This window comes from Physella acuta, unplaced genomic scaffold (genome assembly GCF_028476545.2).
Source record: "Physella acuta isolate Inbredline_101_S28 unplaced genomic scaffold, ASM2847654v3 ptg002136l, whole genome shotgun sequence".
NCBI lineage: Eukaryota > Metazoa > Mollusca > Gastropoda > Physidae > Physella > Physella acuta.
Genome location: NW_026733637.1, coordinates 136895 through 152771, shown reverse-complemented (window position 1 = coordinate 152771; position 15877 = coordinate 136895). Strand labels below are relative to the sequence as shown.

At 32.0% G+C, this 15877-nt stretch overlaps 1 protein-coding gene across 1 annotated transcript; it reads right to left on the bottom strand.

Moving 5' to 3' along the window:
* Nucleotides 1-3296: 3296 nt before the first annotated feature.
* LOC131932313 (coatomer subunit beta'-like) lies at nucleotides 3297-12521 on the bottom strand. Its single transcript, XM_059289187.1, has 18 exons — nucleotides 12387-12521; nucleotides 12116-12202; nucleotides 11604-11730; nucleotides 11370-11518; nucleotides 10954-11097; nucleotides 10450-10549; nucleotides 9899-10041; nucleotides 9262-9461; nucleotides 8451-8650; nucleotides 7917-8023; nucleotides 7454-7597; nucleotides 6196-6326; nucleotides 5690-5897; nucleotides 4555-4880; nucleotides 4026-4118; nucleotides 3754-3934; nucleotides 3378-3554; nucleotides 3297-3314 (listed from the first exon to the last, which is right to left on the bottom strand). Exons 1-18 carry the CDS (start codon nucleotides 12438-12440, stop codon nucleotides 3297-3299), a joined length of 2589 nt encoding a protein of 862 aa, XP_059145170.1. The 5' UTR covers nucleotides 12441-12521.
* Between the last annotated feature and the right edge of the window lie 3356 nt (nucleotides 12522-15877).

Genomic DNA, 15877 nt, shown 5'->3' with positions numbered 1-15877 from the left:
ATACAAGCCAGATATATATTTGCATTTTTAATTACGTAATTAAAAAATATCACAGACAAGTTTTTAATTTTTCAAAACAAATTTTTTTTAAAATATTTCTGTCCAAATAAATTGTACGAGGGTGAGTTGGTGCTTGCTGTAGTGTTCCAACCTATGCTGGTGGGCTGACACATCATCACCAACACGATTTTGCAATAAGGACTCCCAACATTACCCCTTTTGTTGCTAGGAGGAGTGTGTAGATTTGAAATTACTCACTCCTCCCCTCACAGACAACTACTGGAACAGCAACAACTCATTGGTGACCTCTCTAACAACGAGCCATAACCAAATTTGATTTTGATCATTCAGTCAACAAACATAAAAGAAAATCTGGAATGTTTCGTTTCACATGAATTTCTAAAGTTTTTACAAAGAAATAACATTCCTACAAACTATACAACTTAAAAACTAAACCTCAACCCATTTTGTTAAGTAGAAAAAAATTGTTACTTAAGAAAATTACAAAGTATCACAAGTCTGACTACTTAAAATTAACCATTTTTACCAAAAACAATTATAAAAATTAGAATTCTAAATGCATTGACCGGACAACTGTTTTAAACTGCCTTGCATCAATAAAAAAGTTATTTAAATGGATGGATAGTTTTTAAAATACCATGCAATAAGCAATAATAAACAATATTAAAAACCTGAAGCATTTCAGCCTAAACTCATTTCTATGAACTGGCATATCTTACAATTAAATGTTCAGAAACTTAGAATGAAAGCGTTTCTCAGCTTGTTAAGACGATACATCCCTAATGTGTTTCTTGCATATCCCTAAAACTATTATCTGTCATTTTATTTTGTTGTCTAATTAAGACAAAATATATAGTCAGTCGCATGGCTTCAACCTCAGTAAACCAGGTATTACTTCCCATATTTATTGTATATAATCCTCAGTAAACAAGAATTACTTCCCGTATTTATTAAATATTCAAATATTCCATTCCCTATAGATAGGAATAGAACACACCCCTTAGATACACTCATACTAAAAGAGCTGAATAGCCTTGTGGTGCAGGAGCAACCAGTTGAGATTACATTACATGGGTTTAAAAGTGGTCAATGACATAGGCAATTGCTCATTGGTCTGTGGTTATGTAAACATTGAAGTTCAAACACTGCTACTTAAATCCTTAGGTACATGGGCAGAACAACATGGTTAAGGTTACATGAGCTAAAAATGGTCAATGACATAAGCAATCCCACATTGGTCCCTGGTACATGGACACAACAACATGGCTGCAATAGGGCAACAAAAAAAAAAAAAAGACAAATATTGTACTGTACACTTATCTCTCTGGAAACAAACTCTTTAAAAATATAATATTGTACATCCATCAGGAAATAATTCTTATTAAAAAAAAAATTCTATAATGGTGTAGTGGTCCCTTTTACAAATAATAAAAAGTAAATATTTAAAATATGAAGATGACATTAACATATTTTATGCCCAATCAACAGTTACATAAACAAAATACTTATTCAGGGGGGGGTGACTAGGTTGATTCCCTCTGTTACAGAAAAAAAGGGACATAACCGAGTATTATCACTGATTAACAAGTATTATAATACTTATAAAGGCACTTTTATATTAACGTTATTATTGTTATTTATGTTAGCAGTTAAGTTATATCTTAGCATCTTTTTTGATAAAATTGTCAGTTTTATTTTAAATGCATTTCTACATTATAAATAAATCAGATTTCAATAATAATTAATTATTGCACATCAGATATCAATGATAATCAATAAATGATCGACCAGTGTGACATGAATTGATGTGTAAAGTACACCACAGCATGTACAGATACTAGACACAGTGAACTATTCTTTTGTTGTGATATAATCCTTCTATCCACAGTCACAAAAAGATGTTGATCATTCACTTAAGTCAATGTCTAGGTCAATATCCTAGAGGAAAAAATATACACACAAAAAAGTTATGTGAATAAAAAATGGTGTCAATATATATAAAAAAAAAAATTTATTCAAAAGAAAGGGTACAGTGGATGCCTTTTTTTGTGAGTGTTTTTTTTAGTAAAATATTTTTTTTTTTAAGTTATGTTGCAAGATTGAAATTTTTAAATGATAAAAACTGTATTGAAAAAATATGTATAAATAATTCTGCAGACACATCTTTTAATAACACTGTCTTTTACACAATGAAACAAGCAAAATTTATTTAATTCTGTAAAGTATGACCTGTTGTAGGTATTAAAAACGTTAAGGACCACTTAAATATAGGAGCGTGTTTCTTAATAATGCAAAAAATCTATCTATATATATAATTCTCTTCTGGGAGCCGTTAGAAAACAAGCTGCAAGCGCGCCTTTGCAGTCCCCTCTCTTCCTCTCTATCACTATCACCCCCACCCCACCCCCACATGATCTGGTGAGCTGTGGTTCACTCTAAATGTTTACAAATTGTAAAACTGGGTTTGTTGACGGCTATTATGGGCAGATAATTTAGTTTGAAACGATTTTAAACTTACAGGAGGTAACTAAGAGGAGGCTGCTATTCGGGGGGGGGGGGGGGGGGGGGGGGGGTTAGTGTTTTAAAGCAAATATTTTCAGTGGCAGCATTGGTACTGTCGAATTCACAAATTATGAATTACTGAAAAGTAGAAAATAAAACAACTAAATAGCGGCGTATGATACGCAGCGGGTCGGCTCGTTGTTATATAATGTAACAATGTTAAAAAGCAAGCAAGAGGACACAGATGATAGAATGGATAGTGAAAACTCACATTCAAGTCGTAGTCATTAAGGCTGATGTTCTCCAAGTCTAGTTCCAGTTCTCTCTCCAGCTCTGACAAAGTGAAGCTACCAGAGGCACTCGGCTTGCCTTCAATCTCTGGCGCCTCACACGCTTCTACCGGAATCTATAATACACATACTTTTAAGTCATCTACAGTTGTATGCTGATAAGTTAGTTGGGTGTAAAGTATGGCTTTCAAACATGTCAATCCATAGGAGCAGGTGAAAGGAGAGTTCACCTATATCAGTGACCTCGGTATATGAAGGGATAGTGTGGTCAGCACTATGCCCAACCACTTTTACTTTCCCTAATGTGAATCAGTAAACCATCAGAGTTGAGTGGACTAAACATGGACTTTAGCCCAGAATCCAAACTCGAGACTTGCAGGTTAGCAGTCGTACGCACTACAGACCACAAAATCCCATAGTTGGGTATTTATAAAAACGAAAAAGGGAATCTTAATTTTTTTTTTAGTAGCAATGCTAGCTCAGTCAAAGATTCTTTATAACCTGCCAGAGGTACAATCAAAAACTTAAGAAAAAAAAGTAAGAAAAATTTGGCACAAGTAATACCTTTTTTTCAGCTCCAACTGGAATCTTGATAAACCCTCCCTCCTCCTCACTATCTTCAGAGCTTGACCTGACATTTTTAGTCACATTTTCAAAATCTGTTAAGTCATTTTCTGCCTCTGTAGTGCTGTGACTTTCTGTATCTGTGGTGTTCTGTTTAACTGAGGTTCTATTAGGTGTCTGAAAGATCAATTGTAAAATCCTTGGTCTATTCTAGGGTAGAAATGATTTTTTCATTTATATCTTAAAATAGATCACAAAAGAAGATATAGTAAAAGAGGCAGGTAATATAAACAATGTGATAATATCCTGAATTTTTCTTTAAACTAAAAAAGAAAAATGCTTGGAAAAGATTGGGAATAAATAATCTGTTATATACCAGAGTGGTCTGTAGGTCAGTTGCATCAGTAGATTTACACTTGCCAGTTTGTCTTAAACTTTCCTTACTAAGTGCAGCCTTGAACTCAGGGAACAGGTTCTCATACTCTGTTGGGTCAGCTATTGCCAGGGCTATTCTTTTGTTTTCTTTAGACATCAACTGCCTCCACAAAGTTACAACTCTAGAGGAAAACATTCATAAAACACTAAATAGTTTTATAATATCAATTCAAAAAGTTTAATATTTTATTCATATTAAGAGTAAAAATTTACCTCGTAACTTGAGAAGGGAGATAACTTCTGGCAAATAATGCTGCCTCGGGAATGCGATTAGTTTTAAGCAGAATTTCAAGGCAGTCCTCATACCTGTTTAGAGTGATTGGTAATAAGTAAACTATATTTGGAAAACTCGCATTCATAAGATACTAATTCAACAACTGATTATAAAACTCAATTCTGTAACAATGACATTAGTGACAATGACATAAGTAAGTTCAAACCAACAAAGAAGAACCTTTTGTGTTTTATTAAACTTAAGCTACAAAATACAACATTATATAAAAAACTTTATTTTCAATATTTAATAGGGTAAAAGTGACAGATTCCTGTGTCTCAATACAATATTGTTCTAAGCAATCATACCAAACTAAATTAAATTTTACTTGTTCTCGCATTTTAAAAATTGATTATTTATATACTAACTCAGGAGATCTTACATTTATGGCAAGTGAAATGATTCCCACACATATATATTACTGAACAACAGCATGCTATTTTAAAATACATAATGAAAGAAGTATACCTTCCCAGGACAAAGTGGGCCACAAATCCAACATTATTTTTTCCAGCCTCATCCGCATCCCTGGCCAAACTGGCAACATCAGCAACACTGCCAGAACTGCTGGCTAACAACAAAAGTCCACCAAAATCCTGTGACATCTGCAAACATTCCTTGGCCAGTCTGAAGTCTGACTGTTTCATAGCCAGGTTGGACAACTCCCTCCATTTGTCCACTGATTCACTTTCCTTGGCCACTGCATAAGCTGTCTTGAGATCTTTTAGTTGAAGAGCAAGATCAAATTTGTGATCAGGATCTACTGTCAGTGCTAAGGCCTGAGCTTTAAAGCCCTAAATGGTAAAAAAAAATCATTTGACTTTCAATATTTGTCTAAGAATGTAGCATATGTTTATTGACATTTCAATCATGACCAAAACTTTAATGCAATATTCAAAAGTTAGGTAAGGTATTCGATCCAACTCAATCAATTTAATATTTAACTGTATGTAACAAGAGATTTTTTTTTAAAAAAATAGTGTTAGTAGTTTCACAGACTTCACATGTGCAATGTAAATTTCGACTCAATGTCTTTATCAGAACACAGAAGATGGGTAAAGTAGGAACAAAATGAAAACCGGACAATGTTTCTGTGAACTTTCTTTCTGTTTATTGAATGTTCACTATACTATTTGACTATATAAATAGATAAAACTGCAAACTTAGAAGAGGTACATCTTTATTAGCTGTTATCATCATCATGTTTAACATTTGTTGGGATCAGAACTTAAGACTTTTGGGCTAGCAGTCGTAAGCTCTATCATTTGACCACCACATCCCTATTAGCTATATTACAACAATTTTAGTTGTTAACTTTGAAGCTAGGAATATTTCAGCAATAAATGAAAAATATTACAAAAGGGATCCAGAAATCTTTATTTGTTTCTTTAAACCAAAAGAACTACAATAAAATGTAATGAACAAATTCTTTCCCTTTTTCTTAGTGTCAAGTTTTTTTTAATAAAATTAAAAAGGCCGCAGCTATTAATTCAAAGAGCATTATACAGTTCAGGACTTTCAAGTTATCTGCCCCTGACTTAGCCTAATACTTTTTTTTATTCAATGGCAACTAGTGAAAGAGTACCAGAAGAAAATATCCCACCTGATTCTCAAGGAAATGAGCCAGACGGCTCCGCTGAGATATAGGAACTGTGGGTAGAATTTTGTCAGCATTTTCAAAATCTCTCCTGATGACAGCTGTCTGGTACTCCAACACTGACAGCAGGATGGAATAGCTGACAATGTTACGGTCCTTGTCCCCTAGATACAGTCTGTTGTCCTTAGCGATGTATCCCAGGATGTACATGGGCCTGTGTAAACAATTATTCAGACACCAGGGTCATATTATTAAATGAACTATAAGTAAATGAACAGAATAGCAAAATATGATAATTCCTATATAACACTTTGGCTGTGACTCACAAATAAGAAACAAAGAAATACCAAACACAAAGCCTGGGAGAGTAATGAGTGAAGAGAAACAAGTAACAAAACAATTGTTCAGAATTAAACATTGGTATGTTGTTTTTTTTTAACCTCTATCATCAAACTGGCTTTGCTGCTCATATAACATACAAAAGTAGATAGAAAAAACAAAACAAAGTTCACCTGTCTAAATGAGCCACTGTTATAGTTTCCCTTCCGATAAAGTAATTAATTCTGTGGATACTACTGGTGTAGATAAAACAGTCCCCTACCCATACACCTGTTATGACTATCTCACTCATTTCTTCTAAAACCTGAAACACAAAAATCAAATTTTTTACAAAACAAATAACAATGATTATTTAACTGTTCAACAGTTACTATAGTGAAATCTGTTTAAAAATTTAACAAATTTCGGCTCAGCATTCATGGTTCAGTAAATACTTTTAGGAACAAGTTCAAATAAAAAATAAGTTGCTTTTCGGTTAATTGTAAACTTGGCAAAACAAATATGACCAACTCTACTTCGATAGATCCACACATGAAAACTAGACATGATATAAATATGCACTGCTAGCAACGGACACCAGCGAGTTGACGAGATTCCTTCCGTAATGTTGTTGACATCAATGACATGGAATAAAAATGTGCTTTTTTAGATTTAGGACCATAAAACTAATAAAAGATACAATTTTATTAAAAACTTAAGCCTAAAATTAATTCAGAAATGTAATATTTTTAGAATCAATGCTATACAAGTTGCAGATCCAGAGAACTTGAAAATAATTTGTTGAGTTTAAGGCTACATTTCTATTTATTTTCATCAAGCCTAAGTTATAACCCGATGTTTCACTTTCGTAAGACAAACATTGATTGGCTGTAAAGGAACTCCGTGATCGATTTCTGACAGCCCCACTTTATAGTTATTTTGTTTACAAAACTTTGCAGATCAAGTTTTTAAATAACTATGCAAATTTAAACACCATGACCTATTTTTTCTATTTTTAGCTTACAATGTGTACAATAAAATTTATGGCGGCCATTGTTTATGTCGCCATTACACGTGAAAATCAAATTGTTTTTGCGTTTTTTTAAATTTTTATTTAGTTACAGAAAATTTTAAAAACATCAAATACACCCAATCTTTAGTAAAGTCCGAAAAAAACCATACAGACAGGATTTTATAACCATATTAATTGTAACTACGCCGTGCCTGATTTTTAAATTAATTTATGCACCTCTCAAATACCTTTGAGACTTTTCTCGCTGGTGTCCATTATAGAAATGCCAAAAATAATAACTAACATCAAAAAGAAATTATATAAATAAACCTGAATATGCCAAAAAATTACTTAATTAGTTCCACTGATGCATTTTAGCTATACATCAAGTTACTAAAAACTAATTGAAAAAAAAAAAACTATGATCAATAAAGAGGCACCTCAAAAACGTCTTCTATTCCATCCTCAGTTATTTTTTCTGGATCCAAATTTGAATTCTCCAAAACTTCAGAATTAAATCTTAAAATAAAGCAAGATTCTCCAGTGGCAATGCAGACTAAATTACCACTGTCATTCCAGAATATCTGGATAATAAAAATAAAAATATTAAAACAAACAAACAGAATTTAAGGATTTAAAATAATAATGTACAAGTATGATGATTAAATTTAAAAAAATTTAATGCACAATAATAAAGCAGACAATTATTTTTTACTACTAATCACAAAAACTATAAATTATTTAAATATAATTAAAGCTAATATCTTTTTTTAAAAGTAAGGGAATTGATAAACTATTAAATTGTGATATTCTAAAAAAGGAACAATTTTAAAACAAGAAGGTTTAATTAATTGAGAAGCTTTTATTATCAATTCATTTTAAAAATTTGGATATGAACCTTACATGTTTTGGGATGATTTCAATTTTCCTAACAAGTGCTAAGCTATCCCAGTCATAGAAAGTGAGTACATTGGGTGTACATACACCAAGTAGATGACCACCAAATATACCTGCAATATTTTGGCAGAATATTGAGCTCAGAGAAGTGTAAAATAATTCATCACATAGCTTGTTTCAACTCACTGTTAACCAACCATTTGTTATAAAATTGTATACAAAATGTCCAGGTACCACAGTTTTATCTTTATATTTTTTCTGGTACTTAGTACTCTGAAATAAAGTTGCTATATATATCTAATTTGATATCATTCAAGCAAATGGTGTCTGGTCAATAACCCACTATATATATATATATATATATATATATATATATATATATATATATATATATATATATATATATATATATATATATATATATAATATGCCCAAAATTACTCTGTCCCAGTCTCAAAATTGTATCTTTCTTTTATCCCACTTTACCATGCCAACAGAAGGGAGACAATGAACTGAAGAAATAAATAGATATTTGATTACCTTCTGCAGTTACAGCTGGCTTGAAAGACTTGTGCTGCACAAAATTTTTGAAGATTTTTATAGTTGAATTCCCTTCTCTTATGGCATAGGTAGATGAGTCATCAGCCCAGACAAACTCTTGCGCAGTCCCAAAACATTTGCTCCTCAGGGCCATAGCTGTGTAGACTATGTACTCACCATCACCGCACACCACAGCAAATCTACAACAAAATTGTTCTTTATTAACTGGCATGTTTTCAAATGCTACTTAAAATATATTTAGGACCATATACAAATGATGCAGCAGTAATTGGAGTAGAGCACACACACCACAGCAAATCTACAACAAAATTGTTCTTTATTAACTGGCATGTTTTCAAATGCTACTTAAAATATATTTAGGACCATATACAATTGATGCAGCAGTAATTGGAGTAGAGCACACACACCACAGCAAATCTATGAGAAAATTGTTCTTTATTAACTGGCATGTTTTCAAACGCTCAATGAAAACTATTCAGTAATGTATACAAATGATGGAGCAGTGAGTTCAGTTTCAGGGCTTGGGTCAGCAAGATTTTCCAAAGTCCATCCACTTTGATAGGTATCTCACTCCAGGCAGAGAAAGGAAGGGTGGCTAGGCATAGTGTTGAACATATAATTCTTTCACATGTCAAAGAAATTTAAGAAAAATCTGAAAGGGTAGTTTTTACAACTTATTCATAGTTTAAATAAAGATTTTTATAATACTCCTTCATAAGTAGACATTAATAAATGATCAAAAAATTTTTTTTTTATTTTAAGAATGCAGCTTTTGTGTTATAAAACCAACCTTCCATTGCTGTTATGGGAAATGGCTTGTGGGTAGATCTCACAGCTGCCCATGTCTTTAATGGCAAGGACAAGAACTTCTCCATCCTTGACAGGCTGGTCTCCCATAGACTTGATGTTTGCTTGCTGGATCTCACAGTGTTTGGCCCAGAGTATTCTGCCTGACTGGTCCATGGACATGGGGGGCTCCTGCTGACCTATCTAATGCAACAATTTTTATCTATTTAGTAGAGTCAGTCTTATAAATTAGCAATGAATAGTCACATGAAAAAAAATGAAAAATGGCCAAAAATATAGAGGTATATTGCATTTTTCCAGCTTACAAGGCAACAGGGTATATAGGGTGAGCCTTAATTTATCAGATTAAAATATAGAATTAGGGATATACCTGCCCTATAATAAAACATTTAGCATAAAAGATGACCACCAACTTTTGAGATTTTCCAGGGTTAAAAAATCATCTTATAAGCCGGAGAACACTGCACATATTTTAAACTCACTAAATCCTCAGCCATATATAAATCATCAAGAGATATATTAAATTTGCTATTTTGAATCTACCACTTTCACTTATCTTTAACTTATATTTACAAAAATATAAAACTTAATATTGAACTGATTTAAAAGAAATGGCTTACCCCTATAGCCATGCAGCCTTCATCAAAAGCAATGGCAACATTGTTGGACTCCCTCTGGCATGCTATCATCCAGACTCTCTCCAGGCCAAAGTTAAATGTTTTCTCAAGCCTGTAAGTGCTGGAGTGCCACATGCGAACAGTTCCTGATGGGTGCAGTTACAGGAAATAAACATTTTTAACACATCAAAATAGAGAGTTTTATGACCCTTTTAAATATAGCCTGTCTTTAAAGATCTTAAATTACGACCAAAATACTCTATGTTTGAATATAAATACAGGTCCTAAGGCAGATTTTCTCCGATACTTTGCAATATGAGGTAAAAATGTTTAAAATGGTACTAACAGTACTAGGTCAAAGAGACTTTAAGTAATATTGTTACTTTAATCCTTGAAATATTTCAAAACAGAAAGTATTTATAGTTTATATTATTTGAGATACCAGCTCACAGAAGGAGAAATTTTTACTACTGAAGTGAAGTTTTAGTCTTCCTGCACCATTGTACACTGTTTTAACAAATCAGCGTAGCAATGATTTATTAGACTGTACTCACCATCAGCTCCACCAGAGAGGATGATGGGAAGAGAAGGATGGAAGAGCACTGTGTTGACATCTTTTGTATGAACCTGCAGTGTCTGGACACATGACTTGGTCTGAGTGAAAATAGTCAAGGCAAATTTTTTAACTTGAAATAAAGGGCTTTAAAATAAATGTATTTTATACTGTACAACTAAGCCTACCTGAGCAGATACAATTCACACAGAAGCTATCAAAACAAAATACCTGAGACATTACTAGAATGGCATTCACCTGAGACTTTCACTTAATGCTGAGCAATACTGGAGTGATAAGTATATAAAACAATGAAATGAGTAGAAACTACTTATTTCATTTAAAAATAAACCTTACCTATACATTTTAGTTCACATTTTTGGAACCTACACAGTTACGTTTAACTTTATATATAAACTACACATTTCAGTTCAAAGAAACATAACCTACTTATTTCAATGAGAATAACCTACACATACTGCTTCACTGTTTTCTCACCACCCACCTGGTAGTCCCAGATCTTTACAGCACCCCCATCTTCTCCTGTTACTATATATGGCTTGTCATTTCCTGGATGGTAGTCCAAGCAGTTTACATCTTTATCATGTTTTAAAGAGAAGTTAGGAGTTAATGCTCCTAGCTGCCAAACCTTCAATTCAAAGGAGAAATTAATATTTTAATAAATACAAAAACTGATATAACTAGAATTCAGGTTTAAATTATATTTAAAACTTCATTAATTTAAGTTAAAATATATTTTTATGCGATAATAAATAAAAATTTGTAAAGAAAATAACTTTAACATTAATAAGTTATTCTCTTATATTATACAAAAATTTAAAAAAAAAAGTAGCATTTGAATAAGATAACATAAAAATCCCTAGCACCTATGTGCAGAAAAAGTTTATAGACAAAACCTACCTTTACTGTTTTATCTAAGGATGCTGTGGCAAACTGGTGGTTATCTTTAGGGTTGAAGACAACCTGCATGACAACATATGTATGGCCTCTATATTCTTTTATCCTGGCCCATTTCTTTTCCCAGTTCCACAACCTGATTGTGCCATCATCTGAAATACAAGCAGGTACTTTAAAAATACCAAAACAAAAGAACAAGAACTCTAACTGTTTACATGTGAAGGTGTTCAGAATTACCTCCAGTTGTGAGGATGTATGGCAGTGTTGGATGGACAGCTATGCTGCGGATGAAGTCCATATGAGACACAAACTGCACGACATTTTCTAATGTATTGTAATTAAAAACACGAACAAGGGCATCATCCTGTAGTGTGAAAAATATGTCATATAAACCAATAAATCATGAAATCATTGAACATTTATGTTACTGTAAACATTAGCAAAATATTACAATTTTTAAAAAAAACACAATAAAAATGTTTGTTTTTTTAAGAAAAAAAACATTCCACTCAAAGAACTGAGCAATTAATTATATTTGATTCTAGAAATTTATATTTGGTCATTTCAAAAACATTGTTTTCATCACTTTTAGGCAATTAAAAATCATTATAATAGAAGTTTAACTGATGAACATACTATGAACATGCACATTCTTTGAGTTAATGAGAATCTTGAATAGATATAAAGTTGCACTCTAAGGAATTTAAACATTGAACACATAAATAAACAAGGGTAAGGTTAAAACTTACTGAGCCAGTTACGATCCAGTTTTTCCTGGGAATAAATCTGGCCACTCTAACTGGCAAATTACTCACATCTAGGGTTTTTATCACTTGCTGAAACAAAAAAGTTGCCACTTAAAATATTTTTTAATGAACTAAGCATAAATGAAATAGTTAAAAAAAATGTACACTGGTCAATAAGGTAAATTGTTTTTTTTTCAACCTGTGCTCATATCATATCTGAGTAGGGAATGACACAACTGGAATAATTCTATTTAAAAAAATAGCAAGAGCAAACCTTAGTTTCAATGTTCCAAATGTATGCATGTCCATTATATAAGCTAGTCAGCATCCAGGGTTCAGTAGGGTGCAGCTCTACACTCTTGACTCGCTCAGAGTGGGAGACAAGTCTTCTTTTTATATTTAATTTCAGGGGCTGAAACAACATCTTTATTATAATTATTTTGTACTATTTTCCAAAGAATATAATTTGTTGGAACAAAAACAGAGAAGGTAATTTTTTTAATGGTAATTTTAAAAAAAAATTGTGTGAGTTTAAACAAAACAGAACTGAATACACCAATGAAAAGTTTGTATCAAAGTAAAATTTACACTTGCCATATTTTAAAAATGCTGGAAAAGAAAAGCAGAAGAAGCCCCAATTCATAAACCAATAATAAATCTTTTGAAGTAAGAATAATTGAAGCACAAGCTGAAAATTTAAATAAAGAATTGTAAGCACAATTTCAATATATTTAACAAATCTAATTTTTTTTGAATGATGCAATGCAAATTATTTTTAAATCTTGAGTTTTTCTTATTCTTTTTATTTTCTTATTTTTTTTAATGTAATATCTTTGGAAGGGATCAGACGACAAATACAACATTATGAAATAATTGCACAGTGGTCCAGAATTTTGCCAAAAAATTTTTTTTACTGGGGTTTTCTGACGCCGTAGTGTATAAACCGCATCTGTTGGTATAAGTATCAGCATTTTCTGGAGCCGTACAAAAAAAGGCATGAGTCACGGGTACCAACTTACATTTCAAGAAAATGCTTTGACTTATACTATTGTAGCCTGTTCTTAGTCTGAAGATCTGTCAACAAGTAGTAGGTATCATCTTTGTCATGGTTGGGGCATGAGTCATGTTTATTTAGTACATTAATGAAAATTATAAATGTATAGTTAAGTTCAATTACTGACCTAATAATTTATATTTGATAGAGTTCCTGTGTATAGTTGTGTCATGGACTGTAGTTAAGACAACATTTTGAAAATGTCAACAGCCTTAAGTAGAGTAAGTGAGTAAGCCATCTTCTTTTTATAAACTTGTGTAGAAATCTGTTGAAAATGAAACTAAAAAGCATATTTAATTTTATATAAATTGATGTGCAATAATGATAAATTATTATAAGATTTTGTAATAAGAGTATTTTAGTTTGCAGGCAGTAAATTATTAGGGGTCAGCCACCAAAAAAAAAATCACTTCTTTATTGTCTACAAGTCAGTTTGGATGTGAGCCTCCCTCATCCCATTTCCTTTTCCTTCAATGCTTGAGATATTAATTTTTATAAAAAATGAAGTAATACTAGAATCTAGCTAGATTTTTTTCGGATATAAATCAAGAATTTTAATAAGATAAAAGATAAGTATTTTCTCCTTATGTACTTATTTAGTTTAGAACTTAAGAGTTTCGGGGGGGGGGGGGGGGGGGGGGGTGACGACTAAAAGTATATATATTCTAATTCTATATAAATTATATAAATTATATTTTGTTAAAGTATAAGGGGGGGGGGGGGGGGTAAATGGTAGATGAGCTTCAAAGGGGGGGGGGTCATAAGTTAACAAAATTACTTTATATTTGATCTACTAGTTTAACTACTCCGTATACAAGAGTAGAAGTATTGATTAAAGTACTATGTAAAGTAATAAGTTAGGTAATCTATCGTTTTGGGTACGTAAAATCGCCCGCAATTTGTAATGTGAAAAACAGGTGACTCCTTAAATTTTAATAATTATTTCACATTTTGAGGAGGATTTATGTTTTAAAAAATTCAAAAATGTTTCCTTGATTCATTTATGTACCTGTTTTTAAACATTTGAATTAAAACTTTTCCGTAATAAATGAAGACTAGCGATGTTTCCAACAGATGCATCCATGCTCATTTACTATAGCAGCCATCTTGTCTAAGTTTTATTTTTATAAGTTTTTAGCGCCAGATTCAGGGGGAAGCCACTCTATTTTACAAATGGCTGCTGTTTATATAGCAAATCTTGCTCTCAGACACTGCTGTTTAAAGTTAATTTCTGGCCTATATCGATATATTTAGCCATTGATTTAGGTTTATTATTCATTTATCTATAATATTTGACACAAACATATGACAATATACTTCTATTAAAGCCTTGACAATGAGGTAACGTTTTCGTACATAAATAGCCGCGGGCGATTTTACGTACCCAAAACGATAGATTACCATAAGTTAATAACTTAAGTAAGTAGATTAGAAAGTACAGTACGTGGTTTAGAGAAAAAAAATTGGCTGTTTTACTGAATTCACTTTGTATTCTTTCTAGATCTAAATCTAGATTATAGAATCTTTAGCAGTCACACATATTGCCGTATCTGTTAGATTATTATCGTTATATTGAATAAGTTTACCTTTTTATATTGTATTTCTTTATCCACTGTCTCTTTCCTTCTTTAGCAGATCAACAAGTCAACAGAAGATATAAACATAAATGATCGATTACACATGCCTTTTCATGATTCTGCAGTAAATCTCTTTTACTTTTAATCGGAGATTAGCCTAGAGCCTACAGTAGGCCTAGTGCCTCAAGATACGAATTTTATCTCGTACGCCAAATGAAAAATTGTCGGTTTCTCAACGCAGTTTTCCCAATTGAAATTAATTAAAATATCATCTGTTATAGCCACCAAAAGGCCATCCCTGTTCTAATACCTTTACATGTTTTTATTATAAACATGTAGGCCCTATTTAAATATTATAAATTAAATTATGTGTGCTTGTGGGCCTTTTATGTATTGCTATAACGTTTATACAATCGCCACGAAACTTTGTAAAGTTGTGGAGAATACACCCGGAAAGGTTTCTGCGATTAAAAATAAAACTTTGACCTTTTAAGGAACGAAAAAAATCTTTTCGAGGATAACTAAGCTTAGATTATTTTGCGAAAAATATTAACTTGGTTATTCCCCTTTGTCCATAAAATTGCTTGCTTAAAAAAACTATCGCTGTGCTCTTTCTTCCCGAAGAGATGTCTGGAATAAACACTGGATAAGACAAGGAGACAAGTTTTAAAACACACGTTGATACAAAATGTTGCGCAAGTTCGTTGTGTAGATCTAGATTTGAAACTTTCAATAGAAATGAGAACTATGTAAATTGTCAACTTTAATTGAATATCCTTTCTTACCTTTATTCTGCGCTCGTAACAATGCACGACAGGTATTCTAGTATTGTATGAATACCAAAATTAAAAGAGATTAGTCCCATTTAAAAAAAGATATTTTTTTCTTTTATTGTCAAATATTAAATCAACTAGATATTAGAATTTAATTATTAAAGCAACATATTTGAAACAGACCATTGTAACAACACAGAATTTTCTTCTTTTTAACTTCAGAATTATCCCTAGATTAGTAATCATTTTATTGAGTGTGTTATCATTCTAAATCAAAGCAATAGGTTTAGATCTAGAAGGATGAAGACTAAATTACATCCCTTGCGTCACGCTTTATTTTCTTGGACTGTAATGTTTTAAT